This window comes from Vicugna pacos, chromosome 28 (genome assembly GCF_048564905.1).
Source record: "Vicugna pacos chromosome 28, VicPac4, whole genome shotgun sequence".
In the NCBI taxonomy this organism is placed as follows: domain Eukaryota; kingdom Metazoa; phylum Chordata; class Mammalia; order Artiodactyla; family Camelidae; genus Vicugna; species Vicugna pacos.
The window spans coordinates 9,011,674-9,027,398 of record NC_133014.1 but is presented as its reverse complement, the minus strand read 5'-3'; the positions used below and the strand labels follow the sequence as shown (position 1 = coordinate 9,027,398).

Here is a 15,725-nt window from a genome sequence, read left to right as displayed (position 1 = left end):
TAGAAGTGACCCAGCTTTCAGGCTGGGGGCAAGCCAGCCTACCAGACTGCTCACACAGTCAGCCCACCACAACAGAAGGACCCACGCAACCCGCTCGGAGGGAACCCCTAGAGCATAAAGCTTGGATGACAAGAGGGGAGGGCACTGCTGGGACACAGAAGGTCACATCTCCAAGGTCAAGAAATGTAACCAACCTACCACATACAGAAAAATACAAATAGCAACTTAGACAAAATGTAGTGGCAGAGGAACGTGTTCCAGATGAAGGAACAAGATAAAGTCCCAAAGAAGGGCTAAGTGAAGTGGAGACAGGAAATCTACCCAAGAAAGAGTTCAGAGTAGTGATCATAAAGATGATTAAAGAACTTGGGAGAAGAATGGATGCACAGAGTGAGAAGTTAGAAGTTTTAACAGTGGGTTAGAAAATACAAAGAACAACCAAACAGAGATGAAGAATACAATAACTGAAATGAAAAACACACTAGAAGGAATCAACAGCAGACCAAATGCTACAGAGGAACGGATCAGTGAGCTGGAAGACAGAGCAGCGGGAATCACTGCCACTGAACAGAAAAAAGAAAAAAGAATGAAAAGAAATAAGGACCGTTTAAGAGCCCTCTGGGACAACATCAAACACACCAATATTCACATTATAGGGGTCCCAGAAGGAGAAGAGAGACAGAAAGGGGCTGAAAACACATTTGAAAGCATAATAGCTGAAAACTTTCCTAACCTGGGAAAGGAAACAGTCACCCAAGTTCAGGAAGCACAGAGCATCCCATACAGGATTAACCCAAAGAGGAACACATCAAGACACCGTAATTAAAATCTCAAAAATTAAAGATGAAGAGAGAATCTTAAAAGCAGCAAGGGAAAAGCAACTAGTTACGCACAAGAGAACTCCCATAAGATTATCGGCTGTCTTTTTGGCAGAAACTCTGCAGGCCAGAAGGGAGTGGCAAGGTATATATTTAAAGTGATGATAGTTAAAAACCTTCAACCAAGAATACTCTACCCAGCAAGGCTCTCGACCAGACTTGATGGAGAAATCAAAAGCTTTACAGACAAGAAAAAGCCAGGAATTCGGCCACCAAACCAATCTTACAACAAACTAAAACAAAAACAAAAACAACTTCACTAGGCGAAAGCGAAAAGGCCCCAACTAGAAACAAGAAAATTACAAAATGGAAAGCTCACCAATAAAGGCGAGCATACAATGAAGGCAGGAAATCATCCACATACAAAGCTAGCAGGGAGGTTAAAAGACAAAAAGTGGTAAAATCATCTATATTCATAATAAGCAGTTATGAATTAGATGCAAAATATGATGTCAAAAACAGTCATACATAGAACACAGACTTGTGGTTGCCGGGGGGGAGGGGGGTGGGAAGGGATAAACTGGGAGTTCGAGATTTGCAGATACTGACTGGTATGTATAAAATAGATAAACAACTGTATACTGTATAGCACAGGGAAATATATTCAGTATCTTGTAGTCACTTTTGTTGAAAAAGAATATGAAAATGAATATATGTATATCCATGTATGACACTGTGTTGTATACCAGAAACTGACACAACATTGTAAACTGACTATACCTCAATTAAAAAAAAGATCACAGATCACCAAAACAAATATAATAATAATGAAAAAGTTTGAAATATTGAGAGAATTACCAAAATGTGACACAGAGATATGAAGTGAGCAAATGCTGTTGGAAAAATGGTTCTGACAGACTTGCTTGAGACAGGGAGCCTCAAACCTTCAATTTGTAAAAAAATGCAATGTCTGTGAAATGCAATACAGTCAAACACAATAAAAAAAAGTCACATATATATGTGTGTGTGTGTGTGTGTATATATACACATACATACACACACATACATATAAAATATAAAAATCTAATGGTAACCACAAACCAAAAATCTGTAACAGATATACACCCAAAAAAGAAAAAGACATCCAAACATAACACTAAAGATCATTATCAAATCACAAGAGAAGAAGGGAAGAAAAGAGACCTATAAAAACGAACCCAAAACAGTTTAAAAAGTGGCAATAAGAACACATATCAATAATTATCTTAAATGTAAATGGACTAAATCTCCAGCCAAAAGACACAAAGTGTCTGAATGGATGCAAAAACAAGACCCATATATAGCTGCCTATAAGAGACTCACTTCAGATTTAGAGACACAGACTGAAACAATACATACACCCCAATGCTCATAGTAGCATTATTTACAATTGCCAAGATACGGTAGCAACCTAATTGTCCATCAGCAGATGAATGGATAAAGATGCGGTGCATGCGTATGTACACACACAAATAAATTAACTTCTTTAGCCATAAAACCAGGGGTCATCTTGCTGCCGCCCCCTCTCTACACAAAGGCCCTTCTCAGTGACACCCATGGGTTCTTGGGGCTCCTGGGACTTAGTCATACCAGGGGTGTCTAGGTCCATGGTGGCTGAACTAGGTGGCCAGCCAAAAGCTTTGCCAGGCACAAATGAACCAAGAACTAAGCAGAGGGGCCAGAAGCCTGGTGGCCCATTGCTGAGCCACTTTCTCTAGCCAGGCACCCACCAGGGAGACAGTCCAGTGTGGGCAGAAAGGGGTGCCTCCTTGCTCCACTGGCCCCAACCTGCCGAGGAGGGGAAGAGTCACTGTGGCTCCGCCTCCCTCTCCCCACCTGGCCTTTGCTGACCAGCCTTTCTCTTTCCCAGAAAGAGGGCGGAGCTGCACCCACTCCCTCGGCCCAGGCCCGGCTCAGAACTAGGTCCAATCTGCCACTGAAACCAAGAGGCCATCGCCAGTGCCCAGAGCAGGAGGGCCCCGAGCCAGGGCCACTGCCTCGATCTCCCAGCGACACATGGGGCATTTGGCTGTGTCTCCGAAGACCCGCCAGGCACAGGAGCTGCAGAAGTGTGTGTGGCCGCAGGGGACAAAGCAGGTGTTGGCAGCCCGGTGGAAGCAGATGACACACTCCTCTCCTGCTGTGGCTGGGAAGGGGGACAACATCGGTCAGGGTCACTCGGGGGAAAGGGGTGGGCAGCTCACTCATGATATAACTACAGCATACAAGGCTATGCGGTTGGATTTTAAAGAATGTTACTTTGTTAGAAAATGCTTACAACGTAATCAAGTGAAAAAAATTGGGAAGAAAATTATAAGGTACATACGTATATATCATAAAATTCTAATTTAGAAAAACGGAAGACAAAGCACAAAAAATGCCCCATACATATACACGACTACAAAATACTGGGAGGAAATCCACCTAAGAGGTTATGGGAGATTTTGGGGTTTTTTTTAACTTCCTTCTTTACCCCTTAATATTTCTTTCATTTCTATTTGGCAAAGCTTTTACTATGAACATGGATTGCTTTTTTAAAGTAGGGACAAAACAACACCTGTTCGTGAACATGCCCTTCACGAATCTGTTCAGTTAGCCAATGTTCTAGAAGGCAGAGCTGTTAAATTGCTTTTAGGTTTCCAGTGGCAGAGTCTAATCTTTTTGGCCTAAAGCCTGTGGGAGACTTGATGGGACTTGAATAGACAGCTGAGCTCCCAGGGCTGGGGCCTCGCCCAGCTGCCCTGGTGCTGGAGTCCTGGGGAGTCCCTGGTGCCGGGGAAGCCACTCACCTCCAGGCTCAGGCGGGATCTCACCACCGAGGACATGTGGCATGGTAGTGGGGAAGGTGCTGGCTGTAGGATCTAAGGCAGAGAGGGAAAGTCAGGGTCTGGGGAAAGCAAAGCCAGGGTGCTCCCATTCCACCTCTCACTTCCCTACACTGCAACCCCTGCCCCTAAAGCAAAGTGTCCGTCTCCTTTCTTTTCTGGGTTGCAGTCTGGAGCTCCCAGCTGGTTGTACAGCCCTGTCCTGACCACCTCTTCCCCAGTTTAACCCAGCAGAGGATTTGTGGAGCTGCAGAGTCCTCTTCCTAATCCACCCTTCCTTCAGACAGCTCCTCTTTGCCCTGTTGCCGCTGCCTGAGTGGAGACCATCAGCGTGGCTCATGGTCCCAAACCAGGATGTGCATTAAAATCCCTCAGGAGGTGGGCAAAACAGGTGATCGGGCCCCACTCCAGACCTGCCAAGTCAGGTGCTGGGGGGGGTGGGGTGAGGCCTCACAGCTGTGACAAGGAATTTTAAAAACAAAGGCGCTGGGGGGAATGGAATGCTCACACAGGCCCACAGAGCACCAGGTCAGGAATGCCAACATTTCCTTTTACGAGTGTTCCTGTATCTCAAGGCTCCCCTGAAACCCCCTCTCCTTTCAGGTGGTCCTTGTTTCCCCACCCAGTGCCTGAACATCTCACCTTTGCTTCTCACCCCCAGGCTGCCTCCTTGCTCACCTCTGACCCTCACACTTGTGTTCCTGTTGTTGCCATGTTGCCACCTTTGTCTCCAGCAAACTCCTACTTAGACTGCAAAGCCCAGTTCCCCAATTTCTTCTTTTGTGAACGCGATCAGCCCTCTAACAGATGTTTGGGGTGCTGAACAAGCCTACTTATCATTCTTTAGAGACAAGGCTGCCCTTGACTGGGTCTTGTCCCCAGTGCCCATCTTCACACCTGACACTTGGCAGGATCTGAAGGAAAAACTGACCAAATACGAGCGAAAGAATGGCTCTCCCTGCAGCTCCCGATGAGGGTGAAGTATCACCGGAGTCTCCACCGACCCCCCCCCACCTCACGGGGACGGTGCCTGGGTCCCCGCCCGCCCGTGGCCTCACCCAGCAGCTCAATGGCCTTGGTGGTCCCGTACACATCCATCACAGCCCAGAGCGGGGCGCCCATGCGCACGTCCTTGCGCAGCAGCAGCCGGGGGCCCGCGTTGACCTGGGCGAAGAGCCGGCCGCGGCGGGTCACCCAGAAGCGCACCACGTCCCCCGTGCGCGCACAGCCGTCGGGCAGCACAGCCGCCCACGTCGGGCTTTGACACTCCAGGTCCGGGCACACGAAGGGCGGCAGGCTGCGCGCGGGCACGCGCGCGGGGTCCAGGCGCGTGAAGCCCAGGCGGAGGCCCCCACACCAGCCGCGCTCGTGACACAGCACGCGCAGCGCCACGCGCTCGCCCGGCCGCACGGGCCGCTGGCTGAACACGATGCCGTCGTGGAACGTGGCGCACCTGCGCGCGGTGCTGCGCTGCGCGTCCAGACGCACCTGCGCGCCCAGGGCCTCGGCGTGGAAACGCAGTGTCTCTCCCGGCGCCTCGGCGTCTGCGGAGCGGGTGGGGCAGGGGCATCAGTGCTGGCAGGGCGGACCCAGGGGCTGCCTGGGGCTGCCTCCACCGCCCGGCACCCTGGGGCCGCCTCAGCCCTTCCTCACCCCCGGGGGAACATTATCACAGACCCCCGCCCCCCACGGCTACTGTCCCCCTTCTTCCCCCCGGGGATCCCCAGAGACCGTCTTAGAACCAGTAAGGAACACACTTCGCGTGTCCAGGAACAGAGTTCCCTCCATGAATCTCCCCAAGCCTCAGTTCCCTTCCTGTAGGGATGTTGTAAAAATTAAATGCCCTTGAAAGGAGGTGAGCCGACATGCTGTCTGTGGTCGGCTCCGGAGGTTGGGTTTCAATGGTGGTTCTGTGTCTTCCTCTGTACCTGTGTGAATTTCTGATTTTCCCACAAAGAACCTGTGACACTTGTGAAGGCCATGTTCCCCAGTGAGGGTGACTTCCTTGTCCTGGGAGGGAAGGGGGGCCTGGCAACACCCAACCTAGTGAGGGGCGGCAGGCTGGACTTGGGGTCCCAGGTCAGCCCCTCAGAATCGTGGATGGAGCCCAGCCAAGGCCTAGGGTAGGCTTTGAAATCAGGGAACTTCCTGAACTGACTCCATTTGGCAGCCAGGAGGGAAAGTTCCTTGCTGGGCAGCCCCTCCTCTCAGCCCCAGAGGTCTGAGGAAGCTGCCAGAGCTTCCTGCCCCAGAATTGCCCTATGCCAGCTCCCCTGCCCTTATCTTTCTCCCCCTCCCCTCCTCCCTCCTCCTCCTCCTCCCTTCCCCTCCCCTCCTCTGCCCTCCTCCCCCCTCCCTCCTGGCCTTGCTCTTTCTGGGTTGGAGGAGGGAGGCTGAAAATAAAGAGGTGAATTCAATCAAAACTTGAGCCATAACACAATGTTGTAAATCGACTATATTTCAATAAAAATTGAAATAAAAATTAAAAACTTGAGCCAGACTCCAGCCCAGAGGAGCAAGGCCCCTTCCCTCTGGATCTTCCTGGAATGCCCTGGTCTTTCCTTCCCTTCCAAAGGGTCTTTCCACTACCCCTTGTTTCTCCAGGCTGTGCAAGCAAGAGGGAGGTCCAGAGTAGACACAGATGGTGGCCAGGAGCCAGAGTTGAGGGTCCTGCCATCAGATGGACCTGTCCTTGCACCCACTGGGGTTGCTGGGATTCTAGCCCCGGTTCGGCGGCTGACCTAGGCAGGTCACTGCCCCTCTGGGTTTGGGCTCCTTACCAATGGGAACGATAAGCCTGCCAGGCCAGGCCCGAAGTCTCCGGGCACTTGCCAGGGGATCCTGAATGGGAGGGGTTAAGTGCCCATCACAGCCCACCCTGGAGGGTGGAGGCCACCCCACCTCACTTGGCTGGGTCGCAGCCCATCCCTGAGGTGGGGGAACAGGAGACCCATCAGGCTCTGCTCCTTGGTCCTAGACGGTACTCAGCAAAGATGAGCTCATTTTGGCCAAGAACTGGCTCCTCTCTTTGGAAAATTTCCACTCCATCCCCTCACAGCTGCCCTGGACAGAGGCTAAATCAGGCAGGACCGGCTCTAGAGGCAGTGGGAGGTGGAGTGGGGGACGGGGAAGGAGAGGAGGCAGAGAACTGGCTGACTGGAAGGGAGAGCAGGAGGAGGCAGAGCACCCAGGAATGGCCTGGGTGGATGCATGAATCCCTCAGCAGTGCAGGGAGGCCCTGGGGACCCCAGGAGAAACAGGCTTAGACATGGCCAGGAATTTGACAGTCTGCAAAGCTCACCCTTTCCCTGCATCAGGAGCTTCCCAGTGGCCCGTGGGAGCTATACCCTCATGTCACCAGTTAGAGGAGGGAGGCTGCGCAGGACACCAGGGGCCAGGGGACCATGCTCCCTTCTCCCAGCTGCATGCCCAGGCCCCACTCACTACCTCAGCAGCCCCCAGCAGCGGCCTGAGGGCCTGGGCATGGCCCTCACAAGGCGCACAGGGCACCCTGGGCGTCAGCCTCTCCACACGCGCTCTCCTGTACGGCTCTGTTGGTTGTTCACTGCACAAGGCTGAATTGAGTGGCACTGACACCCACCCTCGTCCTGTCAGCCAGGCAGAGAGCCCGCAGGACAGCATCGGCCCACGGGGCCCCTCCCCTGCTTTTCTTGGGGCTCTGCACAGCCCCTCCCAGTTTGGAGCTGACTCTTGGTGGCATCTCCTCCCATTCTTTGACCCGGGCTACTGGCCCACCCTGTTCCCAGGGTGGGGAGTGGCAGAGGCGGGCCCAGGCCAAGTGTGGCTCTCCAAGTAGGCCTCTCCCCAGCCGGCTTGGCAGGGGGTTCAGAGCATCCGGGTGCTGGAGCACCTTATGCCCATGGTGACCGTTCTTATTATCAGCCCCATTCTCAGGCAGGACCCTGGGTTCCAGATGTGGAGGTGTTGGTGGAGGACCCTCCCTGATTACTCTGCCTGCTTCCCTTGTGCCCCTACTCTGCACTAGCCTTGACCACAAGGACCCCCTGGCTGCTGGGAGTTTACGGAACACAGTCATGGCCTTTAGGATGTCCCACCCTCCAGACAGGTGGATTCCAATCAGAGAATCTTTGCAGCAAGGCCTTTGTGCAAATTGAAGAGGCCGAGGGTCAGCCTCTCGCTCAGCGGGGACCTCCCTGAGTCCTCATTATGATCATCACCACCCCTCCAGCCCTCAAGCATCTCCCGGCACTGGGCACCTGCCGAGTGCCTCACAGCCTCCCCACCACCCCTCAGCAAAGCACTCCAAGGGAACTGAGCCTGGGGAGGTGGTTGTGCAGCCAGAAGTGAGGGAGCCGGGGCCCAGCTCCTTGCCCGCATACCGGAGCTGCCTCTGTCTTGGCACCAACATTGCCCGGGATCCAAACCCAGTTGCTGCAGCAGCAGCAGTGGCAGTGGTGGCCAGGCCCAAGTGGTGCCTGCTGCTGGCGCTTGAGCCTTCAGTCACTAGGGGGCCAAGGGCCAAGGCTCCCTTTGTCTGGGAGGGAGAAAGGTCCAGGGATGCGTGGTCCAGATCGCTAGTGGTAAAAGATCCGGTTTTCCATCTCTCACTCCCGCACACTAAGGGAACATAGTGGCCTCAGGGGAGGCTCGCAGAGGAGTATGGGGCCTGGTGACCTTCTGGCCGCTCTGTAACTGGCAGGGTGGGTGGCACTGGCCCCCAGCCTACGGATGAGGAAACTGAGGCCCCAGGGAGAAGCGACTTGTCCAAGGTCCCGCAGCTCAATCTGGCAGAGCTGGGAACCCATGTCTTCCACCAGGCCCCCTAAACTCTACCATTTCCCACTCTATCCAGTCATCTCTCTGCACAGCAGGATCTGAAGGCAAATGGGTCATGTGGGTCACCGCATCACTGCAGGGATTCTGGACCCGAGTCACCCAGCCTCTAGTGGATTCTTGCAAGGAAGTGCACTGCCGTGGTGCCTCACAACAGCTCGCTATCAAAGGCGGCCCAGCCTGAATCACAGACTTCTTCTGAGCAGGATTTACACTGACATACCTCTACCTCCCGTCACCCGAGCAGTAGCACAGAGCATCCCTCTGCTTCTTGCTTTCTTGGTCCAGGGAACGAGCTCAGGGCTCCCACTTACCAGCTTGGGAGCAGATCTGGGCCCCCATCAGCCTGGGGTTCTCGGGCACAGGTCCCTGGGTCTGGAGGAGGCCAGTAGACAGGTTTCCAAAGATTCAGCAAGTCCCCTAGTCACGGGCCAGGATCACATCACAGTGCTGATGATTAATTCAAGGTTGCAGTCACGGGTTACAATATCCAGGGAATTTCCTGATGACTCCTTCTGGTTTGCAACAGAACTGCTGCAGCTGGTTGGCCTGGGGGAAGTGGGGAGATGGCCTGGGCAAGATTTGGGATAGACTTCTCTCTCACCCTGACCAGTTGCTCTCAAGCCAGCTGCACATTCTAATTGCCTAAGTCACATTAATAATTACCTGTGCCCAGGCCTGCCCCCAGACACCTTGATTCCAGTGGCCTGGGGAGGAGCCCAGCATCAGTAGTTTTAAAAAGCACCCCAGATGATTGTAATGTACAGCCAGGGTACAAATTCACTGCTACAGACCCCAGGATACAGGAGGGCTTAATCAAGGTGGCTGAATCGAATTGAATTAAATTAGCTGCGTCCCAGGACCTGTGAAGTTGCCCCAGGCCTGGGTCTCTGGTGGAGAGGAGAAAGGCCAAGCAGACAGAATGGGAGAAGTGTTCATTGCTCCCCAGCCTTGCTGGAGCTGGAATTCCATGTCCCAGAACCCCCCACAAAACGCAGACAGTCCCTCAGGAGGCCATGCCTGAGGCCTAGCTCCCAGTGTGTTCGTTGGGGCAAAGAGGTCGGAGGTCTGCCATTTCCCTTAGAGAGACTGAGGCTGGCAGGGAGAACGTGGCTTGTTCTAACCTAGTACCTCTCACGTTGCAATGTGCACACGAATCTCCCAGGGATCTTGTTAAGATGCAGATTGATCCAAAGTCTGGGGCCCTGTCTGGGATTCTGCTTTTCTTACAAGGTGGTTCTGTGGCCCTCACTTTAGGTAACAAGCCCTAGTTTAGCTGGACAGTTAGTGGGTACCTGGCCTTGACCTCAAGGCTAAGCCCTTCTCAGGAATCCGGATCAAGGCCATGAGCCGTGGCTACTCTGAACTCAGCGGAAGGAGTGCATATGCCCTGTATATGTCCCCAGAGGAGCTGGGGACAGTGGTGCTGTTGACTGGGCTGGGAAGTTTGGTTTTGGGGGAAAGGATGGCGGGACTGGAGCCCCAGGTCCTGCCTCCTGGGTTATCCTGCCCATCCTTACCCTCCCTGGGCCCTGGTGTCCCCATGTGTAAAACGGGAAGCCGGGATGAGCTGGTCTGTGGGTCCCTTCCAGCCCCGACATGCTGTGACTTTGGTCCTGGTGACAGAGAAGTGATAGTGGCTTGGTCCCAGTGGACTCTGGAAGATGCTGTGTGACCCCAGACCTTCTCTTCCACACCAAGCCCCCTGCCAGGCTCTCAGTTTCTTCTCTAGCAGTTGTCTTCCAAAGGTCAAAGGCAAACTGGTGGAAGTCAACCGCAGTCAGTGAGTCCACGGTTGATGGTCCAGGTGGTCCAGCCTGAGGGACCGGGGCTTGGGCCTCCCCTCTCCAGGCAGCGCAGGAGCCAGAGAGCCCGCCTTCTCCCCCTCTTCCACCCAGACTCCCCCCGCATGGCCGGCTGCCTGTTTCGAGTGGGCTGGAGCCAAGAGCACCTTGCTGATAAAACCACATTCCTATAAAAGAAATAGTTATGGAATCTTATCATGGAAGTCAGGCCTTGAGCCTCAGCCCATCTGAAATCTGGAAAATTACTGGACGAGCTGTGGACACCAATGTATGACTGAAGCATTATACCGTACATCAGAAATTGATCCATTGTAAACTGACTAAACGTCAATGAAATACATATTAAAAAAAAAAAAAGATGTGGACACCAGGCTGCCTAGTGCCGGCAGGCTGACGTAAGGTGGTCTCGTCCTCAGGACCTCAGCAGGGTGGGCATTCTGAGAACTGAAATCCTGCCCCCAGCCTGGCCTCCAGGGGATGGAGATGCCCAGGCAGCCCCCATCACACACTCACACGTTTATTTATTTAACAAACAGTGCTCTCCTATCTCCAGTACTATATTACCTTGCTAATCCTCACGGCAACTTCCCGAAAAGTTTCTATTCACTGTAATCCTTCTCGTTTTACAAATGGGGACACTGAGGCACGAAGAGGCAAAGTGACTTGTTCACAATCACCAGGCAGTAAGTGACAGACCAGGGCTTGGCCCAGGCAGTCTGGCTTGGGAGCGGGTGCTGTAACCAGTGCGCAGGGCCGCCTCCAGCATCCTCACTCAGGGGACTGCACTCCGAAGTATTTAGCTGCTACTAATGTCTTCCCCATTCAACTGACACGAGCAGGGGCTTTACGGATAGTTGCTGACTGGTTGCCTGAGTGTGAGGCAGAGTTAACCCCACAATGGAGACCGCCTCCCTCCCCTCCGGGCCAGGCGCCTGGCCGCAAGGCTGTTGTAAAGGTTTGTTCCAGGAAGGCAGGGACTGGTCCTCTGAGAGGAGGGCAGCCTCTGGACGGTGGTTGAGGCGGCCCCTGCTGGTTATATTCGGTACTGCAGGAGGCGCTGAGGCCCCCCCTGAGCCCTCAGAGCTAAGAAGCTCGCCCCCAGGGCGGGGGGGGGGCGGTCAGAGGAGCTGAGGCTTTTCAGACCCACATCCCTCCTCCCCCTACCCTAAAGCTCCTCACAGTTCCTGCCTTCCTCCCCAGGGTCCCCTCATTGGCAGTCAACCCTCAGTTTGCCCAGAGCCCCATCTTTAAAAGGGCTAGCCCACAATTTCATCTCCTAAGATGCCTCAAGTGCTCTAGATGGCTGGATGGCTGTTTCAGTCCCCATCGCACAGCCGAGAAAGCGGAGGGCTTGCCTAGGGTTCCAGCCAGCCTGCAGCCAAGCAGAAGCGGAAAGTCAGTGGGAACCCAGCCCAGTCTCGGACCCAGCTAGGCAGCCCAGCCCCTGGCGTCTCCTGCCGTCGGGGCACTAGAATCCCTTTGCCTGCTCTCAACTGTTCCCTGCTGTGCTGAAACCTCCGAGGGCAGGGGGCTGCCAGGCCTGGAGACCAGCCCCTAGAACAACAACAGCAGGTGATCAGCAAGGATTTGTCTATGCCAAACAATGCTGTATGGCAGTTTCTTTAAAAGGGGTCCACCAACCTACCTAAGAACCCAGCGATCCCTCTCCGGGTGAATATCCAACTCTGATTCTGAGTGAGGGAATGAATGGTGGAGCATCCAAGCCTTAGAAAAACCGGCCCTGGAAGCCAGAGTGCTTGCTAGCACAGCCCCCTGGTGGAGAGAAGTGGAACTGACCGTGGATCTGATCCCCTGGAAGGAAATGGTTGGGATCACAAAGGCTCTGCTTTCTGCCCACTCGTCGGCCCTCTAACAACTCTAGGGGTCCAGCAAGTCCTCTGGGTCGATAGCTGAACCCTTACGCAGAAGTCCAGAGGTCAGGAGAAGGAGGCTGGGGTGTGCCAGCAAAGGTGGGGTGTGCTGGCCCCTAGTTAGGTCTATGCTGTTACTTCCACCCTCTCTGCCCTGACCAGATCTTCCAGAGCCCAGATTCTGCTACAGCGTCCACTGCCCTGGGCCCCCTGGCTCCTGTCCTGCCACCACTAGAGCACCCTCCACGGTGAGTGTGGAGCCTTCCAGAGAGGGGATCCGGGGGAGGGAGGCACCACTGGGGGGCCAGAGTAGCTGGTCAGAGGAGAGGGGCAGGGGAAGGGAGAGGCATGTCCTCTCCTCTTTTGGTTCCCTGGGTACCTTCCCCCTGTGCTCCATTCATCATACACACATCTGTCAGGGTGTCTGTCCTGGGAAGACTGTGGCACCTGCCCTGGGGATGTCATTTGTGTGTCTCTGTGTGTGTGTTCAACAGATCTTTTATTGAGTACCTACTATGTGCCAAGCAGTGTCCTAATTTCCAGGGAACCGGAGATTGAAGAAAACTTTTGACCCGTAGTCAATTCAAGTATGCCCTAGTATTTAGGTAAATGTTACAAGAGGGCCAGACTGAGGGCTGGCAAAACCATGGGTGCAGTAGGGAGCTGTTATGCCCAGGGAATGGATGCAAAATTGAGGGAGCAAGAGAGATTAAAATTGATGGGGGGAGGGTATAGTTCAGTGGTAGAGCACATATTTAGCATGCATAAGGTGCTGGATTCAACCCCCAGTACTGACACCTTAAAAGTAAATAAATAAACCTAATTACCTCATCCACAAAAAAAAAAAATTTTTTAAAGACAAACAGTTGGGTGTGTATAGCTCAATGATAGAGCATATGCTTAGCATGCCAGAATCCTCTGTTCAATCCCTGGTACTCCATTAAAAATATAATAAAGTAAAATAGATCCCTGAAAGATCATTTCAACAGCAAGAAGGGAAAGAAAAGCACTCCAAGAAGAAGGATCCATATATACAAAGGCATAGAAATATAAATTTTCACTGTGCTGTTTGGTTGTATCAGTTAAGGTTGCCTGCATATAACAGAATGTTCAAAAGAATAGTGGCTTAAGTAAGAGTTGTTAATTTCTTCTTTACATAAAATAAGTTGAAAGCAAGAAGTCCAGGGTGACGATGACAGCTCTATGGCCATAAGGAACCCAGGTTCTACTTTTCTGCTCTACCATTCTATCACTGGCCTCCATACTCATGGTCACTTTACAAAACGAAAGGGCTGCTAGAGCTCCAGCCAGCATATCAGCATTCCAGGCAGCAGGAAGGAGAAAGACCCAAAAAGGCATTCTGCGCAGCTAAGTCAACTCTCTATTAAGCTGACTTACTGGAGGGCTCATGTAACACTTTCATCGACATCATATTGGCCAGAATTTTGTCATGTGGCCACAACGAGCTGCAAGGGAAGCTGAGAGATAGTCTTTATTAGGGAGCAGCTGAAAATGTGGATTCTATTATTAAGGAAGAAGGAAAAAATTGATGTTGGATGGGCAGTGTCCAGCCTAGTGGCAGCGTGGAGCAGTGGTCCTCCAGTGTGTGGGAAGAGGTGACAGTAAGGAAGTGGATCACAAGGGCCATGCTAAGGAGGGTTTGGACTTTATTCCATAGAAAACAGGGACTTGCTGAAGGGTTCTGAGCAGGAGCGTTGGGTCAAGGGACCTGGAGCAAGCTGCTCAGGGAGAAGTTCCATCAGGCAGAGCAGCAGAGGGCTGAGTGCAGGTGAGGAGAGCTGTGAGCAGGTGATGGGTTGGGGACAGCAAGGCAGAGGTGATGCAGGGTTGAACAGGGGCACAACAGGAGAGTCAAAGCTGAGCCCTGGGGACAGTAGGAGGTGATGCCAGATACCAGGGGAGAGACACAGACCTGCTAAGAGCAAGGCTGGGAGGAAGACTATGAGCTCAGGACACAAGAGTGTGAGGCACCTGCAAGCCATCAAGTTAGGTGACTTGAGGGCACTTGCAAATCCACAGTGCATTACAAATGGGAAAACTGAGGCTCAAGGTTGAGTAGGTTAAACCAGGACTGATTCCAACATTCTCTACCCTTTTACTAATTCTAAAATAAAGAGAACTAGTCTCCTGAGTAAAAGCACCAAAGGCATTTAGAAAATGGGCAAAAGTTCAGTACATGAACTTGGCAGCATATATATATTTTTTAAACCACATTTCCTTGACCTCAGGTGTGTTCCAGACAGGTGAGGTGGCTAAATCTGAGGCTTCTGGATAAGCGAGGCGCTGCCTCTTTGGATGGAACCTGTGTTTGTGGGAGTCACTCTGAGTGTGGAGCCCATCTGTGAGCTCTGACAACCCCCATCCTCGTCCAGTGAAGTGCACTACTCTTAAGGCTGAAGTAGAAAGCCTGAGCCATCTTTTTAGGTCCAAAGGGAAACCCGCTGCCTGACCGCGGAGGCTGCAGGGACCTGGGGCGGGGGGAAGGTTAACAAAGGTTCCCATGTTTCTTGCCCGTTGCTTCCTTCTGCTGAATTGTCCTCCCCTGCCTCCTTTCCTGTGCATGTTTTCTTCCCTGCAGTCCAGCACACCCAAGATAGGCTTTTTTTCTTTGCTTTTACTCGAGTACCACTGACCCAGGCTCACACAGAGACTCACACTGAAGGTGCTGGTCACACAGTGTGGGAGGGAGAAGCGGGATTTCCAGTGTCACTGAAGCACAGAAAACGAAGTTAAATCAAAGCCCAATCAATCACTATTTTCAAGGTCCCAGGATGTTCATCAGGAAAGAACTGATCCACCAACCTAGGGAACTGACAGTGAATCTTGTCTTGGCTTATGGTTCTGGGTAGGAGAAAAGATGCCTGGGAAATATCAGAACTGAAAACCTGAAGTATCCACAGAGGAGGCATCCAAATTTACTCTCTCCATGGAGAAAAGAATTCCCAAGCTGAATCATTAACACAAAATATTCCCTGGAGGAGTCTTTGGAGGGTTTGACATCAAAAAATACAAAACAGATCACTGAGGCCATTTTCCCAGTCAAGGACACACAGAACTCCCACAGAACAAAACAGTCTCACTGAAGATGAGCTCACAAACACCAATTAAATTATATGGAGAAACAATCTACTATGAAGGCAAGTCACCAACTACAACAAATAGAAAAATCATTTCCAAGAACTTGGGGTAATAGAACAGCTGGTAGAGATATCAAATCATCAGTATATTAAAAATTATTTAAATTATAAATGGCAGAATACCAACGACAGTGAAAAAGCAGAACACTATGAAAAAGATTTGAAAATGATGAAACAGATTTGAAAAGGAACCAAGGAAATGAAAATTATAGACATTGAGTTTGTAAACATAATGGACAGGCAAGCCAGCAGATTAGACAGAGCTGAATAGACTGGAAGACAAATCTGAGAAAATTCATCAGAGTGCAACACTCTGGCAAAGGGCTAGAACATTTAAAAGAAAGGTTAAGAGACAGATGATAAAATGATATGGGTCAATATACAGCTAATAGAA

The 15,725-nt window shown here is 52.0% G+C and overlaps 1 protein-coding gene across 1 annotated transcript; it reads right to left on the bottom strand.

Annotated features, from left to right (window-relative positions):
- Positions 1–2,215: 2,215 nt before the first annotated feature.
- Positions 2,216–8,920, bottom strand: NEURL3 (neuralized E3 ubiquitin protein ligase 3). Its single transcript, XM_072951640.1, has 4 exons — positions 8,812–8,920; positions 4,741–5,226; positions 3,647–3,718; positions 2,216–3,003 (listed from the first exon to the last, which is right to left on the bottom strand). Exons 1-4 carry the CDS (start codon positions 8,837–8,839, stop codon positions 2,777–2,779), a joined length of 813 nt encoding a protein of 270 aa, XP_072807741.1. The 5' UTR covers positions 8,840–8,920; the 3' UTR covers positions 2,216–2,776.
- Positions 8,921–15,725: the final 6,805 nt, after the last annotated feature.

Bases quoted from the DNA above. Each gene is read 5' to 3' on its own strand.
- NEURL3 (XM_072951640.1), bottom strand. From the start codon at position 8,839: ATGGGGGCCCAGATCTGCTCCCAAGCTG. The intron at 3,719-4,740 runs GTGAGGCCACGG...TCTCTGCCTTAG, and splicing joins CAAGGCCATTGAGCTGCTGG to ATCCTACAGCCAGCACCTTC. The intron at 3,004-3,646 runs GTGAGTGGCTTC...CCCCCTTCCCAG, and splicing joins GATCCCGCCTGAGCCTGGAG to CCACAGCAGGAGAGGAGTGT.